This window comes from Musca domestica, unplaced genomic scaffold (genome assembly GCF_030504385.1).
Source record: "Musca domestica strain aabys unplaced genomic scaffold, Musca_domestica.polishedcontigs.V.1.1 21, whole genome shotgun sequence".
Classification (NCBI taxonomy): domain Eukaryota; kingdom Metazoa; phylum Arthropoda; class Insecta; order Diptera; family Muscidae; genus Musca; species Musca domestica.
In genome coordinates this window covers 6,357,826-6,382,149 of record NW_026712258.1, presented here as the reverse complement: position 1 = coordinate 6,382,149, position 24,324 = coordinate 6,357,826, and the positions used below count along the sequence as shown (strand labels likewise).

At 32.3% G+C, this 24,324-nt stretch overlaps 3 protein-coding genes across 11 annotated transcripts in view; 1 reads left to right on the top strand and 2 right to left on the bottom strand.

The window, feature by feature from the left end:
* LOC101894121 (calcium/calmodulin-dependent protein kinase kinase 2) overlaps positions 1 to 24,324 on the top strand; it is a 162,939-nt gene that overhangs the window by 18,350 nt on the left and 120,265 nt on the right. The window lies entirely within an intron of this gene.
* Positions 8,045 to 9,256, bottom strand: LOC105262465 (uncharacterized). Its single transcript, XM_059122832.1, has 5 exons — positions 9,216 to 9,256; positions 9,086 to 9,148; positions 8,620 to 8,822; positions 8,355 to 8,505; positions 8,045 to 8,293 (listed from the first exon to the last, which is right to left on the bottom strand). The coding sequence occupies exons 1-5, from the start codon at positions 9,238 to 9,240 to the stop codon at positions 8,157 to 8,159; spliced, it is 579 nt and encodes a 192-aa protein (XP_058978815.1). The 5' UTR covers positions 9,241 to 9,256; the 3' UTR covers positions 8,045 to 8,156.
* Positions 9,372 to 14,383, bottom strand: LOC131802467 (uncharacterized). Its single transcript, XM_059122814.1, has 3 exons — positions 13,214 to 14,383; positions 11,582 to 11,830; positions 9,372 to 9,961 (listed from the first exon to the last, which is right to left on the bottom strand). The coding sequence occupies exons 1-3, from the start codon at positions 13,929 to 13,931 to the stop codon at positions 9,372 to 9,374; spliced, it is 1,557 nt and encodes a 518-aa protein (XP_058978797.1). The 5' UTR covers positions 13,932 to 14,383.

The following is a 24,324-nucleotide window of genomic DNA, read 5'->3' as shown; positions in this document are numbered from 1 at the left end:
AAAAAAATTAAAAGAACAAATAACAAGTTAAAAAGCAGTAAGTTCGGCCGGGCCGACCTTTGAATAACCTCCACCATTTCAAACGAAGTAGGAAATTTTCAATTTTCTATACGACGTGGACCTACATAGGCATTGTTTGTCATAAGCCATTACCATATTCAAATTCGAAACTTGAAATAAACGGTGAACGGCTGTAGCATCAATTACGAACTTCAAATACAACATCTCAAACAATTTCGGTTGGTATTGTACCTAAACTCGAAAAATACCGAATATAGGGAGGTACTGATATATGGGACCTATACGAAGACCTACCTGCATAGACAATTTTCTGACGCAGACTGTAGTTCGTATCACGAACTCTAAATTCGTAATTTGAAACAATTCCGGTAAATAATGATGCTAAAATCATCAAAATACCTAATATAGTGAGGTACCGTTATATGGGGGCTATACGAAGACGTGGACCTGCGAAGACAATTTTCTCTCATAGGTTGTAGTATCCATACATTTGAGACAATTCCGGTGAATAATGTCTCTAAAATCATCAAAATACCGAATATCGGGAGGTACCGTTATATGGTACCTCCCAATATTCGGTATTTTGATGATTTTTGACACATTTTTTCACGAATTTCTCTAAAAATTGGTAGTTGTAGATCATAATGGGTCCTAGTTCGTGTGGCGAGTCATTGTAATTATAGGTCCACGTTTTGGTATAGCCCCCATATAACGGTACCTCCCTATATTCGGTATTTTGATAATTTTTGTCACATATTTTCGCGGATTGGTCTATAAATTGGTATTTGTAGGTCATAATGGGTTCTAGCTCCGTTGGAGAAACATTGCATGTGTAGGTCCACGATTTGGTATAGCCCCCATATAACGATACCTCCCAATATTCGACATTTTAATGGTTGTTGTCAAATTTCTTCTAATGTTTCCTTTACCCTAAGGTGGAGGGTATTAAAAGTTTTGGTTTTACTTTGACGTTTGTGCTTTATTCGTCTTGGGTTACGTCCTACTAAATTTCGTTGTTCCTGAGCATACTTTCAGGCACTTATTTAATTACAAAAAACAGTACCGTTCACACAGTTCTACTTTAAACTCTGTCGTTTACACCTAAAGCTAATACTCATATTTCTATTCGTAACTGTTGATAATGGCTTGCTCTTAAAAGAATTATAAAAACGTTACTGAACGTCTATCACGTGTTATTTATGTGATAACTATATGCATTTGAAATGCGCTGGTTTTAATGGCAGACAATTCGACTTTATCACTGATAAATCTAAAGGACTCCGCTGGTCTTGTTTGGATTGTAGTGATTTAGAGATAAATTTCCATTGTCTTTTTAAGGACACTAAAGCTGAAATTCTAAACCTTAAAAAAAGTTTTAACTCTGTATCACAAAATTTCGATAGAATTGAAAAAATTGTTAATACCTTCGAATTTTTAGATGTTTCTCCTAAAAGGAAAAAGTCCGCTAGCGTTGTTAGTACTCTTGGTTGCACTAATTCGGGCCCTGATAACTTAATAAGTTTAAATTCTCCTACTGTGGTTAACCCCCTTTTGAGAACTATACTCAATGCAGTAGTGACTCACATCCGGCTTTTCCTGCACAGAACGTTAGTTCTTGCACTGAAGGGAATAAAACATCATCAACGTCATTTGCAAAAAATACTCCTAACCAACCTACTATCGTAGTAAATGATACACATTTAAACTCTACAGTTGCTCTAAATGAAGACTTTAATAAACCGCTTTCTAATCAGTTAATTGTTGTTGCGCCTCGTTGCCAAATACTTCAACTGATGTTATTCGTAATTATGTGAAATCTAAAATAACCGATCTGTCAGTTAACGATATTTCCTCTTTTAAAATAAATGTGCCTCACAAAATATTAAATACTATTGTCAGTAACTCGTTTTGGCCCGATGGTGCCTTAGTAAAGGAATTTGTTCTCAGAGAACGTACAAAAACCCCTAGATCTGTGAATATTCAAACAGTATCAAAAAACTAAATGATGTCATATTTATACTATATCAGAATGTAAGAGGTCTTAACACTAAATTGAGTAATGTTTTTCTTAAAAGTGTATACTGTGAACATAAAATAATTGTTTTTACTGAAACTTGGCTCAAACCTGATATTCTTGATACAGAAATATTTCCCGATAATTATCTAATTTTCAGAAAGGATAGGTTGAATAAAAAAAGGTGGTGGGGTTCTGATTGCCGACCACCACTCGATTCCTTCGGAAGCTGTCGATATTTTTGTCGACCCAAATAATGAATTTGTTTGTGCAAAGCTAATATTCTTTGGTAATACAATATATATAACCTGCTCATATATTAAACCCAATTCAGGGGTTGAAACTCACGCTGATCTTATTGGAAAAGTTTCCTCTTTGAATATGGTAATGGCTTATGACAAACAATGCCTATGTAGGTCCACGTCGTATAGAAAATTGAAAATTTCCAACTTCGTTCCAAATAGTGGAGGGTATTCAAAGTTCGGCCCGGCCGAACTTACTGCTTTTTAACTTGTTATTTGTTCTTTTAATTTTTTTCGCATCGAGTCGAAAATACAATGTCATGTAAATGGTTTAATGTCATTTAAGCCCTTTTTGTGGCATTTTCCGTCACTTTGGTCAAAACCTCCGGCGATAGGTTGACTTACATTGTCTTTAAGAGCTGAATGAGTCTGAGGCTGCCCTACAAAAAGAAATCAGGCGATCTTGCTGTAGCCAAATCGCCAAAAAGAAAGATTAGGCGCCCTGGAAATGCATCCTTCAGCGAATGTGGCACGTGCAGTGTGTGCAGTCGCACCGTACTGTTGGGACCACATGTTTTCCAATCCCAACTCATCAAGCCGCGGCAAAAATAAGTCATTGATCATTGCTTTGTAACACTCACGATTCACACAAACCATTTGGCCGCGGCGTCTTCGAAGAAAAAAGGCCCTCCAGCGAAAACAGCATACCATACAGTGACTTTGAGCGGGTGTAATAGTTTTTCGTGGGTTACACGCGGATTTCACGCGAAGATGGAAATGGGCCTCATCACTCATGAATATTTTTTTATATCTTCTTCTTGGTGGTGTTAAAATAATAACCAATATTCCGCGTTCTGGATCAGTGTAGCCTAACATTGTTTATTAGCGTGTATTGCGCATGTGTATACTACAAAAATGTTAAAACAGAACTGACATTAGGGGAAAATCGTAAAATTTATAGGAAGATTACATTTGCGCCACATTGTATATATATACTAGCGAATATTTTGTGGTTTTTAAATAAAAATAAAACAATTTCAAAAATTTAAAAAACGATTGCAAATTTAAAGACTGTATTTATAACCGATCAATAGATATTTGCATTAAAAAAATAATTTTTTTGAAGGTACCTCCGATTCTGATACCATATCTCCAGTTCCAAGCGGAATTTCAAAAATGTTTATAACCTATGTTACTTTAAAGCGATGTTGTAGTATATATGGAAATTTTGGGGAAAATCTGTTAAGGAGTTTTTGAATTTATAAATTACAAACAATCAAACGTTTTTCTTTTTTATAGATATAGATAAAAAGCTTGTAGCAGAATAATTCCAAAATCACTCAAAAAGTCAAATGAATAAAACAACTTATAGCACTTGTTATTAGTATATTTGAACTCACAAATCTTCAGCTTCATGGTTGTGTTTTTCAATTGTTTTAAATATGCCCTACCTGGTTATTATTGTACCATGTACCTACAACTACTCTTCGCAACATCTGCCCAAAAGGAAGGTTGAAATTCGTAAAAAATGTCGGGACCCACACAATATTTTCTCTTCAGGAAACACGGGATTAAGTGTAATTACTTGTGGATAAGATAATAAGCGTTTGAATCCCTAAAACTACATGTAGCATAACAATTATAACTACATGTAGCATAACAATTGTTATATTTAGACCAAAATATGTAATATTTATATTATTTACCCAGCAGGAATAGAAATGACACTTGAGGTAAATGTACTGCAGTTGTTAAGGGTTTTTGTACTCACTTATTCTGAACGTATGATTTAAGTTGTCATATGTGTCATAAAAATGTAACGTGTTGCCACACCTTACTATTATTTCCATTATTTTGATACAAATTATCAAATTTACTAATTTGAAGTGTACATTTACAAATGTGGCACACATTTTTAATATTTGAGGCTTAAAAACAAAATAAGCCGATTAATTTAAGGGGCTATAGAAAAACGTCGACTTATATAGAAAATTTTCTATATAAGCAGAAGAACCAATTACGCTATCCAAATACTGAATTTTATATATCGGGAAATACCTTTATATGGTGGCTATACGAAAACATCGACGTATAGACAATATTTTACCACATGAGGAAGAAACCATTATAAACTTAAAATACGGAACTTTAAAATATTCCGTTAGAAAATGTAACTAAAATCGTCAATATCCGAATATCGGGAGGTATAATCATATGGGGCTATACGAAAAATTAATCCAAACACAAAATTCTGATACAGAAGATGGAATAAATGATAAACACTAAATACTGAATTTTAAGCTATTCCATTAGAAACTGGGCAAAAATCTTCAAAATTCCGAATATCGGAAGGTACAATAATATTAAAGCCATACGAAAAGGTGAATCTATATAGACAATGTACTGATATAAGAGGCTAATCCATTATAAACTCTAAATACCGAATTTTAAACTATTTCGTTAGAATATTTGGTTAGAATCGTCTAAATATAGAATAACGGGAGATACAATTAAATCGGGGCTATACGAAAACATTGACTGATAAAGCTCATCTTCGAACTTGACCTGATTTCAGACAAAAGACAAGTCTTTACAAAATTTTAGCTTCCTATCTCATGTCGTTTGCACTCCAGCGTGATTACTACAGACGGAAGGACATGGCTAAAACGATTTGGGATTTTACGCTGATCAAGAATATGAGTTACAAACGGAATATATTCGATGAGTAACAAACGGAATTTACTCTCATACTATGTGTGTATAGGGTACAAAAACAATACGTGTGAATTAAGGGAAGGCATTTGTGCCACGATGTTGTGTTTTGTTTGATGCTGAGACTGAATTTAATGGTGTAAAATATCTGAAATAGGTGCAACAAAATAATATACATAGTGCCACAAAATCTCTAATATTGGAACTTCAAAAAGATGCGATACAAAAGACACTACAAATACCTAAAATAAAGACAACAATTAAAAATGTTTTTCAAAATAGAAATGTCATTCAAAATAGAATTGTTTTAGTAGATCTCAAAACAACTTGAAAATGATATTATTTATTGTAAGATTTAAAATGAATTTTTATACCCTCCATATACATAGTATGGGTGGTATATTAAGTTGGTCATTCTCCCTGTAGCTTATCGAAATAATCATTTAAGCTGCTATCAGGCGATAAGGGTTTAACATATATGCTGTCACTTTTATTATCCATGTGTATTTCAATATTGCCATTTTACATGTAACTGACAATTCTTTCTATCATATACTTGTATATGTTTTTTTATTTTCTTTAGTTACATTTTATTTTCTAAGAAATTATAATACTTTATTTATGACGTTTTAATTTAATATATTTTCACACAACCAACAAACAATACTTTTGATTACTTTTCGCTGTGTTTAAAAAAGTTCATATTTACTTCACTCATATATTTCACAACAAAAGTGTGGCCAATGTATCACACGATGTGTACGACTCCTACATTTGAAAATGTGGAAATGTAAGACCCTTTTTTAGATTGCGCAGTGCAATTTCTGGCGTATAACGGTACTTGCGATATAATATGTCTTTAAGGCTTCGGAATTCGGAAATTTTCAATTCGCTCCACTTTTTTCTGTAGTCCGCATATTACGGACAACGCATACTTGGTATTTCACTCATTGCAGTCTCAATGAGTTCTCTTTTAATGGGTTATTGTCATATGAAAGAAGTAGGTCCACGTTTTGATAAGAACCTGGTTGCGTCCGCCATTTTTGTTTGCTTGAATGTTTTCGCATCTTCCAGCTGAAGCACAATCTAAGTCCTGTGATTAGAAAGCTCGATGCCAATTCTAGTCAGGAAAGGTTACCATTTAACATCGTATTGTGCAGTAATTTAATTTTCTTCATCTTGCATTCAGAATTCGAAACAATACAAAAATATACACATCAATATAGCATGACAATTTGAAAAAACTACGGAAAAATAAAAAAACTATGTATCACAAACTATTTTTTTCAAATTTCTATTGGCGTATTTTCTCGCGATTCCCTTGAATTGTATCCTTTTTTTACCAAAACCCCATTCCGAAATGTTGTGAATTATGAAAATCAGGTGAGTCGTTCTTGAGTTATAAGCGTAGTAGCTAAAATAAATTTCTTTTATATATATAGATAGATGGTGAAAATAATTATTTATTCTGTTCAAAAAAAGCGATTATATTCAATATGATAAGTCAAATTGAAAAAAGAAAATCGCACATTATATAAAAATGGCAAAAAAGAAAAGCAAATTGAAAAAAAAAAATAAATTCTTGAACATTTTCCTGGATTTTTTACGAAGTTTGCCAAGAGGAGGGGCTATTATTTTTAAATTCGATGCCATTAAAATTATGTTTCTTTAGAATTTTTGCAATGGGATAGCCTCTCTTTTCGTGATTTTTTTTAGCAATTTTAAAATAGTAATTATCCTTTAACTTTGTTGTGATCGTGATAAATTATTTCGACATCATCTATTCAGTTTCGCCACCACATAATTCGTTACTACACTAAAGGGCTGCAAATGTGACAATTTTCTCTATTTATGCCATGGAGAGAAAACGCTCGTCATGTTGTGCCCAGTTTGATCAAACGCATAACAGTACGTGACATCCAACCAAATGCTCGATGTTTCGTCATGTCGGTTACACTCAAACCCATCGTCATAACATGTAATGACCAATAAAAGGGGATGTTGAATAGTGTGTCATACAAAAATGTTCTATCAAAAAACAACAACAATTACGAAACAATTGCCAACGAAAAAGACACACACGTGATGAAGGCAAAGCACAATCGTTACCTGCTTTTCCGATATGTGAAAAAATAATTTTTTTGTAATAAAGAATTTCTTGGCGAATACTAAAATATTAAAGGCACTTCTAATTGGTCCACACAACTTTTTCACATTTCGTGGTTATTGACGAAACAATCTAAAATGTTAATCCTTATTACAAAACCCCTGAAAAATTTTCTTATTTTGATTATAATTTCATAAATGTTTGCCTCCAGTATTGAGGTGTAAATGAGAATGGGTGCTACTGTAATTCACGTAACAACACTAGATACTTCCATTGTTCAATTCTGTGCATATTCTGTTATTGAATGAGAGTCAAATCTCTGCCCACAAACTTTAATTTTAAAAGAACACTATATGTAGATAGAAAATAGGCAAACAATATTTACCTCTTTTTTATGACCAAAATGTTATGATAATCACCAATAAATTGGGATTGTTCAGTATATATTTCATTTTTTTCTATTCATTTGTTAATGTCTGCACATTTTGTTATTGAACTCAATTTTATATTTACGCGGTGTTTGTTACTTCAAAATTACAGCGCACACAAAAACACACCCTCCCCTGCAGCCAAAATAACTAGTATGTAGGTAGAAATATACTAGTTGCTTTTTGCTTCAAACTAGTAACATATCTGTCCTTTTTCCATATAACGAACTGTCGATTTTAACATGGGGTTGTCATATACGCCTAACTAGTTCATTTGTATACAATTAAAGTACTAGATCCTATACTAGTTAAATACATACTAGTTGTTATGTAGTACTGTAAACTACTGTGTTTGGACTAGTTTTATGTGGACTAGTGCACACTCTAGTATTCTTCATGGTAGTTTTATACTACTCACATCTTTTCTAGTTGTATATCAATCCATCATTACCAGTTTCGCACTAGTTGGTTGTGTATAATTAAATACTAGTTAATTTTATCGTTTTTTATTTTAGTTTTAAAAAAGTAATATAATAATTTATAAAAAATTTAATTAAAAATCCATATCCACATTTGATGTATGTATAAAAAATAAAAAATAATTCACTCAAAAATTAATACTAAAATTTAATTCACATCAATATATTCTGTTGACTCCAGCTCGATCTTTTTATTTTCAGAATTCTTTCTGAATTGCTTCTTTTTGCATAATTGCATTGCCTGGCGTAGTAGCTGTTCCGCATTTTTTCCCCTAGAGTTTCTATGTTTTCTGGAAAATGTTTAATAAATTGTTTAATTATACAAATTTTACGTTAAAATATTCAACTTACCAATTAAAGCTTTGTAGAAATTTTTATATTTCCTTAAAGAGCGTTTTCCATGAGTACCGTCTACATTATAATCCATTATGACTTTAGAATCTAGTATATTCTCTATATTTTTTCCGACACAGTTTCGCCACAGCTTGCTCATTGTAGAGACCTAAATGTGAATGATTAAATTACTATGTTATAAAAATTAAGAAAATATTTACTTTATTCCTAATTCATTTTCGATATATTACTATACAAATAATAAGCACATTTTTGTACTTACGTAAATATCTCGGTTGTCACAAGTGATTTTTTCCTCCATGTTTTGCAACATGATTTCAGACGATATTGGAAAGTCATTTGTAGCGGTGCTGATTGACGTTTCTTGTCGAACTAATTTTGTTGTGACTACCTTTATTTCGGCAAATGCGGACATAATAGCCTCACTGTTTTGTTGGACAGTTTTAACTAAGTCGTTGATGGTTTCTGAAAGTCGGCAATTTTAAACCAAATTAGTACAGGAAAATTGAAAATTGAATTGAAAATATTATTTAATTAAAAAACGTAGTTCAAACAGCGATAAAAGTAGTGAATCGGCGATATCCCAAGATTTGTATAAAATGTTTTTTGTTTGGATAAGAAAGCATTGAGCTTATTAAATAATATGAAAAGAAATGTTTCAAATTTCACGATCCAATAAAATCTGTTCCGGCACTGTGTAGTATACACTCTTAATATTTTTTTCTTACCTTGTAAATTATCAATTTTTCTGGAAAGTTTTTTGCAATTTTTGCATGAGTTGTTTTCAGTACCTGAAATGAAAGAAAATACATACGAATTTATAATATATTTCATAACTGGTTTATTATGTATATCTACATGATTTGTTTTCACTTAGGGGCATCTTTATAATTTGTGAATCCATCTTTAAAAAAAAATTGTTTCATAAAATACATAAAGATTATTAATATAATTAAAAATACAGACGAAAAGTGAGGACCGAATAAAACAAACGAAAAAATGTAATTCATGCTTCTAAAGACAACTATGCAAAATTGGTAGTAAGTTAACATTATCATTGTGAGAAATACACATAAATTTGAAATTTATTTCTAAAATTGAGAATTTCTCTACATCACCTAAAGAAGATACATCGGCGCAGCAAATACCAATATTCATGGAATCCATTGGCTCCTTCAAATAACTTATTATATTTGTTAATCGTTTACCTATGACAAACTTTTCTTCGCCTTCTTCTTCAAATCTTTGAATTTCAATTGGAATATATGGTTTAATGCAACAGAAATTGTCTGGTTTCTTTGAAGTATAAAGACATTTATTGAAGTAGTAACAAACCCCTTTATTCTTCATAGTTCTGAAACCTTGACTTGGGATATCGATAAAATAACTTTCGTATTGAACTCTTTTAAAAATCTGCTGTAGTATATTCGTGGGCTTTTTGACATACTTTCCCATTGTTTGTAAATAATTTTCGAAATCATATGCAGACGAACCAGACATTAAACCTATGTCTCTTATGCTATCCACCAAATGTAGCAAAGTATGGATGTTGTAGGACACGCTACTATCTCCGAAAACAATTGGAAAATTATGTACAAACAAATCTAACAATTCAATATGGGTTTATTGGGCTTTTATGGTCAAGTTAATCAAATGAAAATAAACGAATTTATTTCATATTTTGCTCAACGTTTCGTTGGCTTGTTTCCAACTTTTTCAAGAGCGTTTTTATTGAATTCTGTTTATAAATGAGAAACATATTTCATTATTAGAATTTTGTTTTGTGACATATTGCACTTTAAATTTAACTTACATCAATAATTATGCATTATTTATTTCTTATTAATATTAATAAAACGGGACTCCACAACATTTAATTAATATAAAGTAAAAATAAATAATCAATAAAATAAGAATCACAGTTAAACTTAAGCTAAATCACAGAACCGTTTCTAAGTAATCGCAATAGAATACTGTAGTTTAGTATTATCTTTGTCTTCTTTGGTATTTTGACATTTGTTAGATCAGCTGTGTGGCCACTCTCCGTTGTGTGTTGTGTGCAGTGTACAGTGCTGTTTTTGCTAATCCTTTATTGATATCATTTTGATGTTCTCCTATTCTTACACCAAGCATTCTTTTTGTTGTGCCCACATAAACTTTCCCGCATTTCTCTTTCTCATTGCCTTTGCATGTAATTTCATATACAACGTTATGTTGTTTTTGTTTGTCTTCTTTTGTTTTTGTGCGTTTGAAAATCTCTTGCATTGTCTGATTGGATTTGTGTGCTATCATTGTTGTTGTACTTTTAATTATTTGTTTGAGGTTTTTTGTTTCTGTTAAATTTGGCAGGTACGGTACACTCACAAAAATTTGTTCATTGGATTTGTTAGTTATTTTTTCTATATTTTTGTTTTCTTTGTTTTTGCAGTCAATGATTATTTTCTTAATAAGATGAGGTGGATAACTATTTTTCTTCAATATTTCTGCATACTTTTTAATGTTTCTGTTTATAAATTGTTCATCTGTTAAGTACAGTATTTTGTTAAGTAGGCTTTTTGTTGTGTTTATTTTCATGTTTAGTGGTTGTGTGGAGTGGAAATTTATTATTCGTCCTGATGATATGTCTTTTGTATACCATTCAGTTAAAATTTTGTTTTTGTCTCGTATAATTAACATGTCTAAATATGGTAGTTTTCCATTTTCTTCCTTTTCCATTGTAAATTTTATTTTTTGGTGATAATTGTTAAGTAGATTTAGAATAATATTTTCGTCATTTTTGTTGATAACCGCAAAGATGTCGTCCACGTATTTTGTTATCATTTTAAGTTTTATATCTTTTTCGTTGAGTTCATTAATAACATCGTCAAGTAGTGTGTCAAGTATAATATCCGCTATCGTGGGTGAGAGGGGGTTTCCCATTGGCATACCATACGTCTGATGGTAAAAGTTGTTGTTGCATTTAAAGTAATTGTTGTCCTTTAGAACAAAGTTTAGTATCTTCAGAAACATTTGCTTTGGAATTTTAGTGTTTTCCTCAATTATTTCCCATTTGTCCATGATATTTTTTATTGCGAGGTGTGTGGGGATGTTTGTGAATAAAGATATTACGTCAAAAGATACAATAATTTCATCCTTATCTAAGTATATGTCCTTTGTCCTTTCTTTTAAGTTTATGCTGTTTTTTACGTTGTACGTAGGGGAAATTAATGTTTTCAATATCTTACCAATGTATTGTGCTAAGTTGTAGCAGGGTACATTGATAGATGAGGCAATAGGTCTTAAAGGAATGTTTTCTTTGTGTATCTTTGGTAATCCGTAAAGGTCTGGAGCTGCTGCAGCAATACTTGTCAGTTTGGATTTTTCCCACTTTGTTATGATGTCTTTCTTGTGAAGTTCAGCTATTATGTTATTGTTTAATCGTTGGAGTTTTGTTGTTGGATCTTCTCGAATTAACTTGTAGGTTGATTTGTCCTCTAGCAATGCATTAAGTTTTTGTATATATTCTTCTTTATAAAGAATAACCGTTTTGTTTCCTTTGTCCGATGATGTAACTATGATTTTATCTCCAATCTCTTTTATTAACTTTTTTGTGTCTTCAAACATTGCTAATATATATTTTTCTTTGTCGCTATTATATATATTTCTTTTGTAGTTCGATATTCTATTAGCTATTTTTGCTCTGGTGATTTCTTTTTCTGAATCGTCTTTTATAGTTTGAACCCACTGTTCAATGTCTGCTATTAGGGAAACAGGTTTGAAGTTTTTGGCTGTTACAGGCAGCGCGAATTTTTTACCCATCGATAGGATCCATTTGTTTTCCTTGGAAAAATCTATTTTGGTGCAATTAATGAACCAATCTTCATTAAGGATAAAGTTATATTCGTCAAATTTTTGATTTTTTAGTCTGTCTATCTTAGATAAATGTATAGTTTTTGTTTTTGATTTTATGTTGTAATATCGTTTCCATTGCTCGTCTTTAAATCTAATCAGTTCTGTTTCGTCGAGTGTGTTTTGTATTTTTGTCTCTAACTGTGATATTAGTTGTTTTGTTGTTGCTATTTGTAAGTGTGTTTCTTTTATCTCTATATTAAGAAGTTTCCTTTTGAAATTGTTTCTTACTCTCTCTGCTTGTTGTTGTGTTTTTATGTGTAGAAATAAGGAGAATGATTGTTGCACTGAGTTGGAGATATGTTTTGGAGAAATTGCATATCTTCTGCATGTTTGTAAAAAAGTTGATCTCTCAGTGTGTTTTGCCAACTTTTCTATTTGTCTACAATACTGTTTTAATATGTGTGTTGTTTCTATATTGTATTTGTATTTTATGTGTTGAAAGAAGTTCCTCATGTTGATGTTTTTCGTGAATTCTTTGTTGCTTTTTCGGCTGGCCCTCCGATGTTATTTCAGAAATGTATTTTGTTGACCAATGTTTGAGATTATTCAATATGGGTTTATTGGGCTTTTATGGTCAAGTTAATCAAATGAAAATAAACGAATTTATTTCATATTTTGCTCAACGTTTCGTTGGCTTGTTTCCAACTTTTTCAAGAGCGTTTTTATTGAATTCTGTTTATAAATGAGAAACATATTTCATTATTAGAATTTTGTTTTGTGACATATTGCACTTTAAATTTAACTTACATCAATAATTATGCATTATTTATTTCTTATTAATATTAATAAAACGGGACTCCACAACATTTAATTAATATAAAGTAAAAATAAATAATCAATAAAATAAGAATCACAGTTAAACTTAAGCTAAACCACAGAACCGTTTCTAAGTAATCGCAATAGAATACTGTAGTTTAGTATTATCTTTGTCTTCTTTGGTATTTATTGATCTGGCAATCCTTTGCTGTATTCGTAGGCTTTCCAATGTATATCTTTTGTTCTCCTTAACAATTGTTTTGCCGGCTCCAGATTGTTATGGTAGCTCTTAGGACATAACAACAATCTACATGCGCAATGTAAGAGTAGAAAAACGTAGTATGTGTCGTCAGGAATTAGGTCTTTGAAAACAAAAATCCCAGTGTACAAAAGAAACTGGCGGAACTCCGTTGCCTTCCAGTGTGCTATGTCATCGAAACTTCTTGGTTTCCTTACAAATTCTTGTGGAACAAATGTTTTCAAAGACTCTAACTTTTTCGACATGCAGATCTTATCCCTTTTGCTAACTTTAACGATAGTTTTTCCCTCCAATATTCGTAATATAAATTTCCGCATAATTCCCAAATCTAGTAAATGCATAGTATCTATTGACACTTGGCTTATCATTTTAACGCCGATTATTTCTAATGGTGTTTTAGTATTTCTAAAATTAACGAGATGGTGTTCCAAATACTTTCTATTTTCAAAATCATCATCTGTTATTAAATCTCCTGATTTAGTACTGTAGGTTAAAACATTTCCAATTTTTTTGCCTACTTGGGTGCATTTGCTGCAGCCATGGAACGACGCATGGCTTGGTATACCACATATGTAAGCTTTCGCTGGTGCATCACAAACAATGGCTCGTATTTCTAAACTAAAAATATGTTCTGCAAATTGTATCCCATTTTCTGCTATGTATTTCATTTCTTTCACAAAATCTTCCAAATACGTCAAAATACATTCCCGTTTCTTAAGACCAATATAAATCCCCACTGGAAGGACGTGCACATTTTGGGAATTAACAATTCTTATTAAAACAGGCCTCAGCTGAGCTCGAGAGCTTTTAAATAAGGGCAAGCCATCAATATTTATATCAATTATTATTTTGTCTAATCGCAATAAAAATTTACCAACTTTCTGTAATTGACTTCTTATGCCTAAATGACAATACAGGCCGGGACGAACTTTGCTTATAATGGGTTTCTCAACAATTTTCAGCAAAAATGTTTCTGCTTTCTTTGGTACATTTAAATTCTCTTCTCTTAAAATGCACAAAAGTTCTTCAAATGCTTTCCTGGAAATTTTGTTTCTTATGTACCACTTCCCTAACTTATCAGTAAATAACTCTTGCTGAACATTGTGGTTTCTGGTGTTAAAATCACTTTGCTCATCTGACAAATCTGTGGTTAAAACAGCAGGCTTATCATTTATATTTATGTTTTGTGTTTCTAGATTAGAACTATTTCTTAATCTATTAATGTATTCTTCACGTTGTTTTTTATTAACCGGGACATATTTCTTTTACTCATTTTACTTACCGTGTTGAATATTTTTTTTTCACAGAGAAAGCACAGCACGTCCACTTTACACAAAACCACAGACTGAATGATCTACAAACAGTTTATCTTTGATTCATTTAAAAAAGGGTTGCCAAAATACGTAAATATACCATTTTCCCATGAAATGTTATATTGCAAGCATTACCAAACATTACGATTGCTGAAAAACATAATTTGTCAACCCTGTAATCGAAGCACAAACTAACGGGAAAACGACAATGAGTGGGAGAGCGGCGCTCACTGCAGCACTTTGTAAGACAAAAGAGAACAACATGTGCAGTAAAGCAGTACAGTCAGTCTCTTTTCGCTTCGACTAACACGAATAACTCAACTGTCTCATGGCAACTAGTAGTATGACTGTTCCAATACTTAACTGGTTTCATTTTAGCTACAGTGAACTAGTAGTATAACTGTTTCAATACGTGACTAGTTTTTATTTTAGCTGCAGGGTCACCGTCGAAAGTAACACACACATACACTCTCTCAATTTAAGCACACGTACACAAATGACACACAATTTGACGATGACACGGTTCGATGTTATCGTTGACAACCTGCATTTATGGAGAACACCATGCAAATATTCGAGTCAGCCATGCCACGATCGAACCTTAGACAATGGCATACATGAATCAAAATGGGGGATGTTGTTGGTTGTCATTGCCTATCAAATACATAGCGCATGATTGAGTAGACAAAGTCAGTGTGTCGAAAAAAAGCATAATTCATACAAATCGTCTTGTGCAGGCCTTTATACTACACTCAATGTATCCCGCCTGAATTTTCCGTTCTCAAATCGAGTCAATTCAATAAAGTCAATCAAATTAAAAAAAACCCTATTCGTACATGATAAAATATTGGATTTTTTGGTTCATATCTTACACTCTTCTGAAATGATATTATTCGCATAGTTCCACTTACTCAATAAATACATAAAATCTATAAATAACAGTTTATCCGTAGTCGCTTTATACTACACTAACATATCAAATTAGAATTAATAAAATAAAACATTCGAAAATAGTAAGTCAAAATTAAAAAAATTATGCAATATAAAACATTACGATTGTACATTTCAAAAGTCAAAATAACTTGTAACTAACACAACTTTCTTTTATATATATAGATATAACTTGTACAAAAAACCAAATTAAAACAAAACGTTTTAATACAAACGATTCGAGGGAGCAAACTGTTCATTTCAACAGAATTTGAAACTTTTCAAAAATTTTTTTGCTTATTATCGTTGACAACCTGCATTTATGGAGAACACCATGCAAATATTCGAGTCAGCCATGCCACGATCGAACCTTAGACAATGGCATACATGAATCAAAATGGGGGATGTTGTTGGTTGTCATTGCCTATCAAATACATAGCGCATGATTGAGTAGACAAAGTCAGTGTGTCGAAAAGAAGCATAATTCATACAAATCGTCTTGTGCAGGCCTTTATACTACACTCAATGTATCCCGCCTGAATTTTCCGTTCTCAAATCGAGTCAATTCAATAAAGTCAATCAAATTAAAAAAAAACCTATTCGTACATGATAAAATATTGGATTTTTTGGTTCATATCTTACACTCTTCTGAAATGATATTATTCGCATAGTTCCACTTACTCAATAAATACATAAAATCTATAAATAACAGTTTATCCGTAGTCGCTTTATACTACACTAACATATCAAATTAGAATTAATAAAATAAAACATTCGAAAATAGTAAGTCAAAATTAAAAAAATTATGCAATATAAAACATTACGATTGTACATTTCAAAAGTCAAAATAAGTTGTAACTAACACAACTTTCTTTTGTATATATATAGATATAACTTGTACAAAAAACCAAATTAAAACAAAACGTTTTAATACAAACGATTCGAGGGAGCAGACTGTTCATTTCAACAGAATTTGAAACTTTTCAAAAATTTTTTTGCTTATTATTCAAAACAATACATTCACATGCAAAAAAAAACTGTATATATGTTTAACATTACGAGACTATCAAAAGGAAAAATTGTATTCAGATGATGCCGTACCCTGAAAATTATGAAATGTTTTGTTTAGTTGATTCTTACATAGAAGAAAAAGGGTTGGAATAGAAGAGCTGTGTCGGTACATAAACTGACGGAGCAGGGGCAGTATACATTGTTGAGCAGTTTTTTTAATGAAATTTCTTTATTTTCACTTATATTATTATATTTAAATAATAGTTATAGAAACACTGATATATCAAATCATTTCAGAAATGGACGAGAACTTTGAAAATTCAAATGATGCTATACCCTAGCTTGAAAATGATTAAATGTTCTGTTCTAGTTAATTGATTCTTATATACAAGAAAAAGGGTTGGAATGCAAGAGCTGTATCGGTACATGAACTGACGGAGCACGGGCTATGTGCGGGAAAAATAGCAACGTGGTTACAAGAGTTCTTCAGTTCTGTGCTTGGTGGAATCATGTTAGTCTTTGTTATGTGGGACGAGTTGGGGAACCACTGACAAAATATATATGTATTAAAAAAGGTTTTATTCTTTTTATTATATCACTAGCTGAACCCGTGCTCTTCAGTATCCCTTTTGATCTTACATGTTTTCAAAATTTCATATACGAATGTTTGGCGGTTTTTAAATAAAAGTAAAACAAATCCAAAAATTTAAAGAACGTATTTTTTGTAACACTTAGGCAGTGTTCTTGTTTTTCCTTTAGGAGCGTAATACAGATGATCAGTAAAAAGCTGAAACATTTTCTTTCTTTCGTTCCCACGCCTCTCACTCTCACCCCTGCCCCTGTTGTTTTCGCAGAGGGAATTGTAGACTAGGTGCCGTTAAAATGAACTTAAAGATTCTGACAACTAGTGCTCAAAGGCTGGGTCTACTGGTTCCGCAAAGGGAGATGTAGATCAGGTGCCGCAAAAATGAGCTTTTTAAAATAAACAAGTAAAAAAACATTAAGTTCGGCCGGGCCAAACTTTTAATACCCTCCACCTTAGGGTAAAAGAAACATTAGAAGAAATGTGGCAAAAACCATTAAAATGCCGATTATGGGGAGGTACCGTTATATGGGGGCTATACCAAAACGTAGGACCTATAATTACAATGTTTCGCCACCGGAGCTGGAACCCATTATGACCCACAAATACCAATTTTTAGACAAATCAGTGAAAAAATGTGGCAAAAACCATCAAAATACCGAATATCGGAGGTACCGTTATATGGGGGCTATATCAAATCATGGACCCATGCATGCAATGTTTCGCCACCGAAGCTGGAACCAATTATGATCAACAAATACCAATTTTCGAACAAATCCCTGAAAAAATGTGGCAAAAATCATCAAATTACCGAATATCGGGAGGTACCGTTATATGGGGGCTATACCAAAACGTGGACCTATAATTACAATGTTTCGCCACCGGAGCTGGAACCCATTATGACCAACAAATACCGATTTTCAGACAAATCCGTGAAAAAATGTGGTAAAAAAACTAAAATACTAAATATCGGGAGGTACCTTTATATGGGGGCTATACCACAACGTGGACCTATACATGCAATGTTTTGCCACACGCTCAGGGACCCGCTATGACCTACAAATACCAATTTTAAGACAAATCCGTGAAAAAATGTGGCATAAATCATCAAAATACCGATTATCGGGAGGTACCGTTATATGGGGACTATACCAGAACGTGGACCGATATATCTTATTTTCAATACCAACCATCCTAGACACAATGCAAATAGCTCTGCTAAATTTTGGAGCTCTAAGTCAAATAATGTGGGCTGTATCGTGATTTCAACAGACAGACAGAAGGACAGACAGACAGACAGACAGACGGACATCGTTAAATCGACTTAGAATTTTATGCTGATTATGAATATATATACTTTATGGGTTCTAAAACGAATATTTAGGGATGTTACAAACGGAATGACAAAGTTAATATACCCTCCTTTCCAAGGTGGAGGGTATAAAAATAGGTAAGTGAACATATACAATCACATGTGGAGAATATATCTTTTAATAGAGTTCAACGAATTACTTAAACAAATACTATTACATAGACTATTGTAAATTACACATAAGGATCTCAATGGGTTACTGATTGCGAAATTAGTTCTTGCGAGAGATAACTTTAAAGGTTCGAAATAACGAGTTCTACGAGAAGGAATATTATAAGTAACTTCCCCAGTTAAAAAATGAGAATCAATCAAACCGCGTGTTAATTTGATAATAAATAACGCTCTTAGCATAAACCGTCTCCTTTCAAGTATTGGGAGATCAATTAACAGTAAACGATTTTCATAAGGTGGAAGTAATTCTGACGGGTTCCAGTTAAGGCCCCGTAGAGCAAAAATCAGGAATTGAACTTGAACTGATTCGATTTTATCTGAGCAGCATTTATAAAAAGAACTCCACAGAATACATCCGTACTCTAATATTGGGCGAACTAAGCTTACAAATAATCTTTTGGTGACATATGGATCAACATTTTCTAATTTGTATGAACCAATAAAGTAGTTAGAATGTATTGGCTGAGATCGTGACAAGGAAATTTTTTGCATTTCTTAAGATTAAGGGACATACCGTTGGCACTGCACCAGTTCACAAGGGAATGTAAATCGTATTGTAAGGAAGTCGAATCGTCAAGGTAATTTATATGCATGTAAAGCTTCACATCATCAGCATACATTAGTATTTTAGAGAATCGAATGTGATCCGGAATATCATTAAGATACAGAACAGAAAGTAAGGGGCCCAAATGACTACCCTGAGGTACGCCAGAAGAAACAACAATATTTTTTGAAAACGAATCATTGAAAATGACTTTTTGGGTACGACCCTCCAAGTATGATGAAATCCAGCCTAACAGAGCTGTCGGAAAACCCATAGTATCGAGTTTATATAGCAAAAGCTTATGCACTACGGTACCAAAGGCTTTACTGAAGTCTGTATAAATAGCGTCAGTTTGTTGTTTATTTATAAATCCGTTGTGAACATGGCACACAAATTCTAAAAGATTAGAAGTAGTAGATCTGCCTTTCATAAAACCATGCTGAAAAGGTGATAATATGCTTCTTATAAAATATGACATCCGACGTGAGGCTAAGAGTTCGAAAAGTTTAGGAATGACACTTAACTTAGCAATACATCTATAGTTATCTATGAAACGTCTATTGCCTGATTTATGAAGCGGAATAACAAAACTCGATCTCCAGAAGCTTGGAAAATAACCTATTTTCATGATACGATATTTCTGTTGCCATTAGAGGTATTCGAGGTAGAAATACCTACATACTTACCTATAATAATTGTAGATTCAATTAAATTGATGGACAGTTTTTTACTATTTGCCTAATATTATTGCATAATAGTGATGGGTCTATGTTTCTCAATAAAATAAAAAGAACACCAAGTTTTAGTACTAAATAATGTGATGGACGGTTAGAAAAAATTTTGTATGATTTTTACATTTAAGTTGTACACGTATATTAATGTGCGAACATGACTCTAAAGAAGCGATTATTTTAGAAATGCTTCTTTAGAATAACGTATTATTGTGTTGTCTGCAAAGCTCCTCCAAAGAGTGCTGAGTTGTTTCTTAAATACATCGCGTATATATATATATATATATATATATATATATATATATATATATATATATATATATATATATATATATATATATATATATCATGTATGATATTCTTACATTTCATGTATAAACATTTTTGAAGATAACATTTACATATTAATTGTACAAAGGTATAAACATGTGAATTATTAAATATTATTAATTTCAAAAACCATGTTCTGATTAAGGTCTTGAAATGGGTTGAATAATGACAGGTAGTAGATATGTTATTATGCTGGTATTTCCATAAAAGTACTTGACAAATAATATACTATGGAAATCAAACAAACTTATAGTTAACAACAAAATAATATCATGAAATTAGACAAAATATGCATCAGTGAAAGGAATCTGAAAGTCCATATTTATTCCACTTAAATTGAAACTTATAATATAAAACAAATCGCATAGATAATTGATTAATTTTGAATTTTACATGCAAAATATATTTTTAATTCTTTCCAAACAAATTAGGATATTCCCACATCATCTAAGACATACGCACTTCTTTTTGATATTTATATGTAATAATTTAGTTAACCTTACAAGATCCTTTAGTTTGCATCATATTTCCAGAAGAGTATTACATCCTTACCTATAGAGTGAGGTTTAAAGAATAGAAAATTCAAATTGCCTAGAAACTACATACAAAAACAAAATTGGCTCTGTAGCTGCAAACAATTTGAAGTTCAAACATCTTCCTTATCATACCCTCCACCATGTCATTATTGCCCCCATAAAACCGTGCCTCCCGATATTCGTAGTTTTGATTTAGATTACATTTTTTAACAGAACTGTTTATAATTCGGTTCTTAGATTGTGTATCGGCGTAATACAGTAATACATTTTCTGAGTTACCCAAAAAATCGATAAAATTCAAATTCCTATAATTTCGATAGTTAACGAAATTCGTCGGTAAGTCAGCGACGAAATTTGATTTAGATATAGCTATAGCCCCCATATATATGTTTCATCCGATTTGTTGCTAAAGTCCATCACATGCCACTCTACAAAAATGATATTTGATACCGGCCATCAGATACTGCTCAAAAATCCGATCCGGTATATTTATTGCTCACATAATTATACCCTACACAATAAGGTGGTCAGGGTATTATGTCTCCGTGCATTTGTTTGTAACAGGCAAAAGGAAACGAGATAGACCCATAGTTCCTTTTGATGATCTGCATAGAATCACATTCTGAGTCGATTTATGCATGTCCGTCCGTCCGTCCGTCTGTCCATGTATTTTTGTAAACAATATACAGTTCGCATTTATTACCCGATACAGATGAAATTTTGCACAAATAATTTGTTTGGCCCATGGAGGGACCCTATTGAAATTGGAGATAATCGGTCAAAATTTAGATAAGGCTCCCATATATATCTTCGTCCGATTTGCCTTTTATTGTGCACCAAAAGTCTAATATCAGCCCGAATAGTATGGAATTTTGCACATACAACCAAATTAGGCCTGAAAATAAGTATGCCAAATTTGATCGAAATCAGTTCAGATATAGCTCCCCAGCTGTAGTATGCACTCTGTAACAACAATATTTGGAGAAATATATCAAATACAACTCAGAAATACATTTGCTAAATTTTATCGAGATCGGTTCAGATTTGGATATTGCTCACATATATAAATTTGTCCGATTTACCCTTTTTTGTGCACCAAACGTCTAATATTTGTCCAAATGGGATGGATTTTGGCACTTACGACCGAATTGAGTCTAGAAGCTAGTATGTCACTGTACTGTTCATCCAATTTGTTATATTTGTTACCCACCTTAATATGCCGTAATATGCACTCCGTAACAACGATATTTAGGGAAATATATCACATACAGCTCAGAAATATCATTGCCAAAATTTATCGAGATCAGTTCTGATTTGGATATAGCTCCCATATATATCTTTATCCGATGTCAAAATAATTGTGCTCAAAATGGGCAATACAAGTCCGAATTTAAAATATACTTTAAATTATAATTATAATCATAGCGTGTATGATTGAATTCTCCCATAAAAACTTTTAATTGTTATGCGGTGCTCTACTAAATTAGCAAAGTGGTGTAGGGTATTATAAAGTCGGTCCCGCTCGACTTTAAGACTTTCTTTACTGTTTTTTTTAATAAAATCCTTATCGATGTCGTATATGCACTAAATAGCAATGTTACTTGGTATGTTTGGTATGATCTACATCACATAAATTCCCAATATATACTTTTTTGTTACGGCAGCTTTACTAAACTGGAAAAGCAATCTATTGTGGAGGTCTTCTAAGTGGGACTACTACATCAACATTATGTGTGTACTTATTCAGAAACCAGAGAAAATTGTTTATTTTTACCTGAACCAAAAGTATTGGAATTCAATATTCAAACAAGTTGCACTTAAACCGAAATTTCCAGACGAAACGTTTGGAGAACACAGTTAAAATCGTCTAATTATTAACAAGTAGAAACGCACCTAAGTACGGCCGGGCCGAACATTTAATACCCTCCAACATTTGGAAGAAACTTGAAATTTTAAAAACAAAATTGTCTTAAAATACCGTTTCAATGAAAATCATTACATGGGGGCTATACAAAGACGAGTACCTGCATAAATAATTTTTGTCATAGACTGTAGTACCGATTCCGAACTTCAAATACGAAATTTAAAGTAGAGAACATCGGGATATATCGTTATATGGGGGCTATACGTACGTAGTTTTGTGAATAATGTCGCTATATCATCAAAATACCGAATAAAGGGAGGTACCGTTATATGGTGCCATAGGAAAACATAGACCGACATGGCCCATTTATCTTGATTCGTTCAAAAGATTACGGACATTGCTAGATCGACGAAGAAATGTACGCTGATCAAGAATATGTATACTTTGTTGGGTCTGATATGATTATTACGAGAAGTTACAAACGGAAGGACAAAATTAATATACTCTCCATAGTATGGTGGAGGGTGTAAAAAGTGAGGGGGTACCGTTATATGGGGGAGTTGTTATCTACTGTGTGCTTCAAGTACCATATTTAAAACAATGCCTTTAAAAATGCGGTTAGAAACATCAATATATCGAATATCCTGAAGTAATGTTACACAATGTTGTGCCAAAGAATGTAGAACTTGGTATAAATGGATAAATGGATATGCAGACAATGTTATAAATATCAAATTTGAAACAATTCTGTTAGAAAATATGGCCTAAATAGTCAAAATACCGAATACCGGTTTTAAAGGTCAGAGGCTCTTCTCTCATAAATTTATGATATCTGTAATTTTGCAATTTTTTACACAAAAGTTGAGATCCATTTTAATTTTTTTTTATTTTTGATGATAGTTCGGCTAACTAACCACTAAAATTAAAACTCTAACTCCATTTAAAATTCCAGGTCGATTGGACTTACCTGTAGAGTAACTGTAACTGTTTATTTTTTGGTCTGCTTCTACCACAATTTTATCAATTGACTTTCTTAAAATCGTGTTTCTCAATATGATGACAGGACCTTTTTTCTGTGGTCTACGAAGTTCGTGCTTATTTAATGAAAATATATTCCTGGTACCTTCGAAGTGGTGTTTAATGTAAAGTTCAGGATATGCGATTAGCAATTAATTTATATTGCAGCAGGGTACTTTGCCTTTATAAAAGATTGCACCACATTCCTGCTACTTAATTAATTTATTAAATTCGTTACCGCGTTAATTTGCACACAGCCACATGTAAACATTTGCAATCAGAAAACCAGTAAAGAAAGTCCTAAAGGCGGGCGGGCCGACTTTATGATACCCTACACCACTTTGTTAATTTAGTAGAGCTCCGCATAACAATTAAAAGTTTTTATGGGAGAATTCAATCATACACCCTATGATTATAATTATAATTTAAAATTCCAATGACTAAATATGCCGAAGCATTTGTATCTTTTAAATTCGGACTTGTATTGCCCATTTGGTGCAAAATTAATTTGAAATCAGATAAAGATATATATGGGAGCTATATCCAAATCTCGATAAAATTTGGCAAAGATATTTCTGAGCTGAATTTGATTTATTTCCCTAAATATCGTTGTTACGGAGTGAATATTATGGCTGTGGGTAACAAATACAACAAATCGG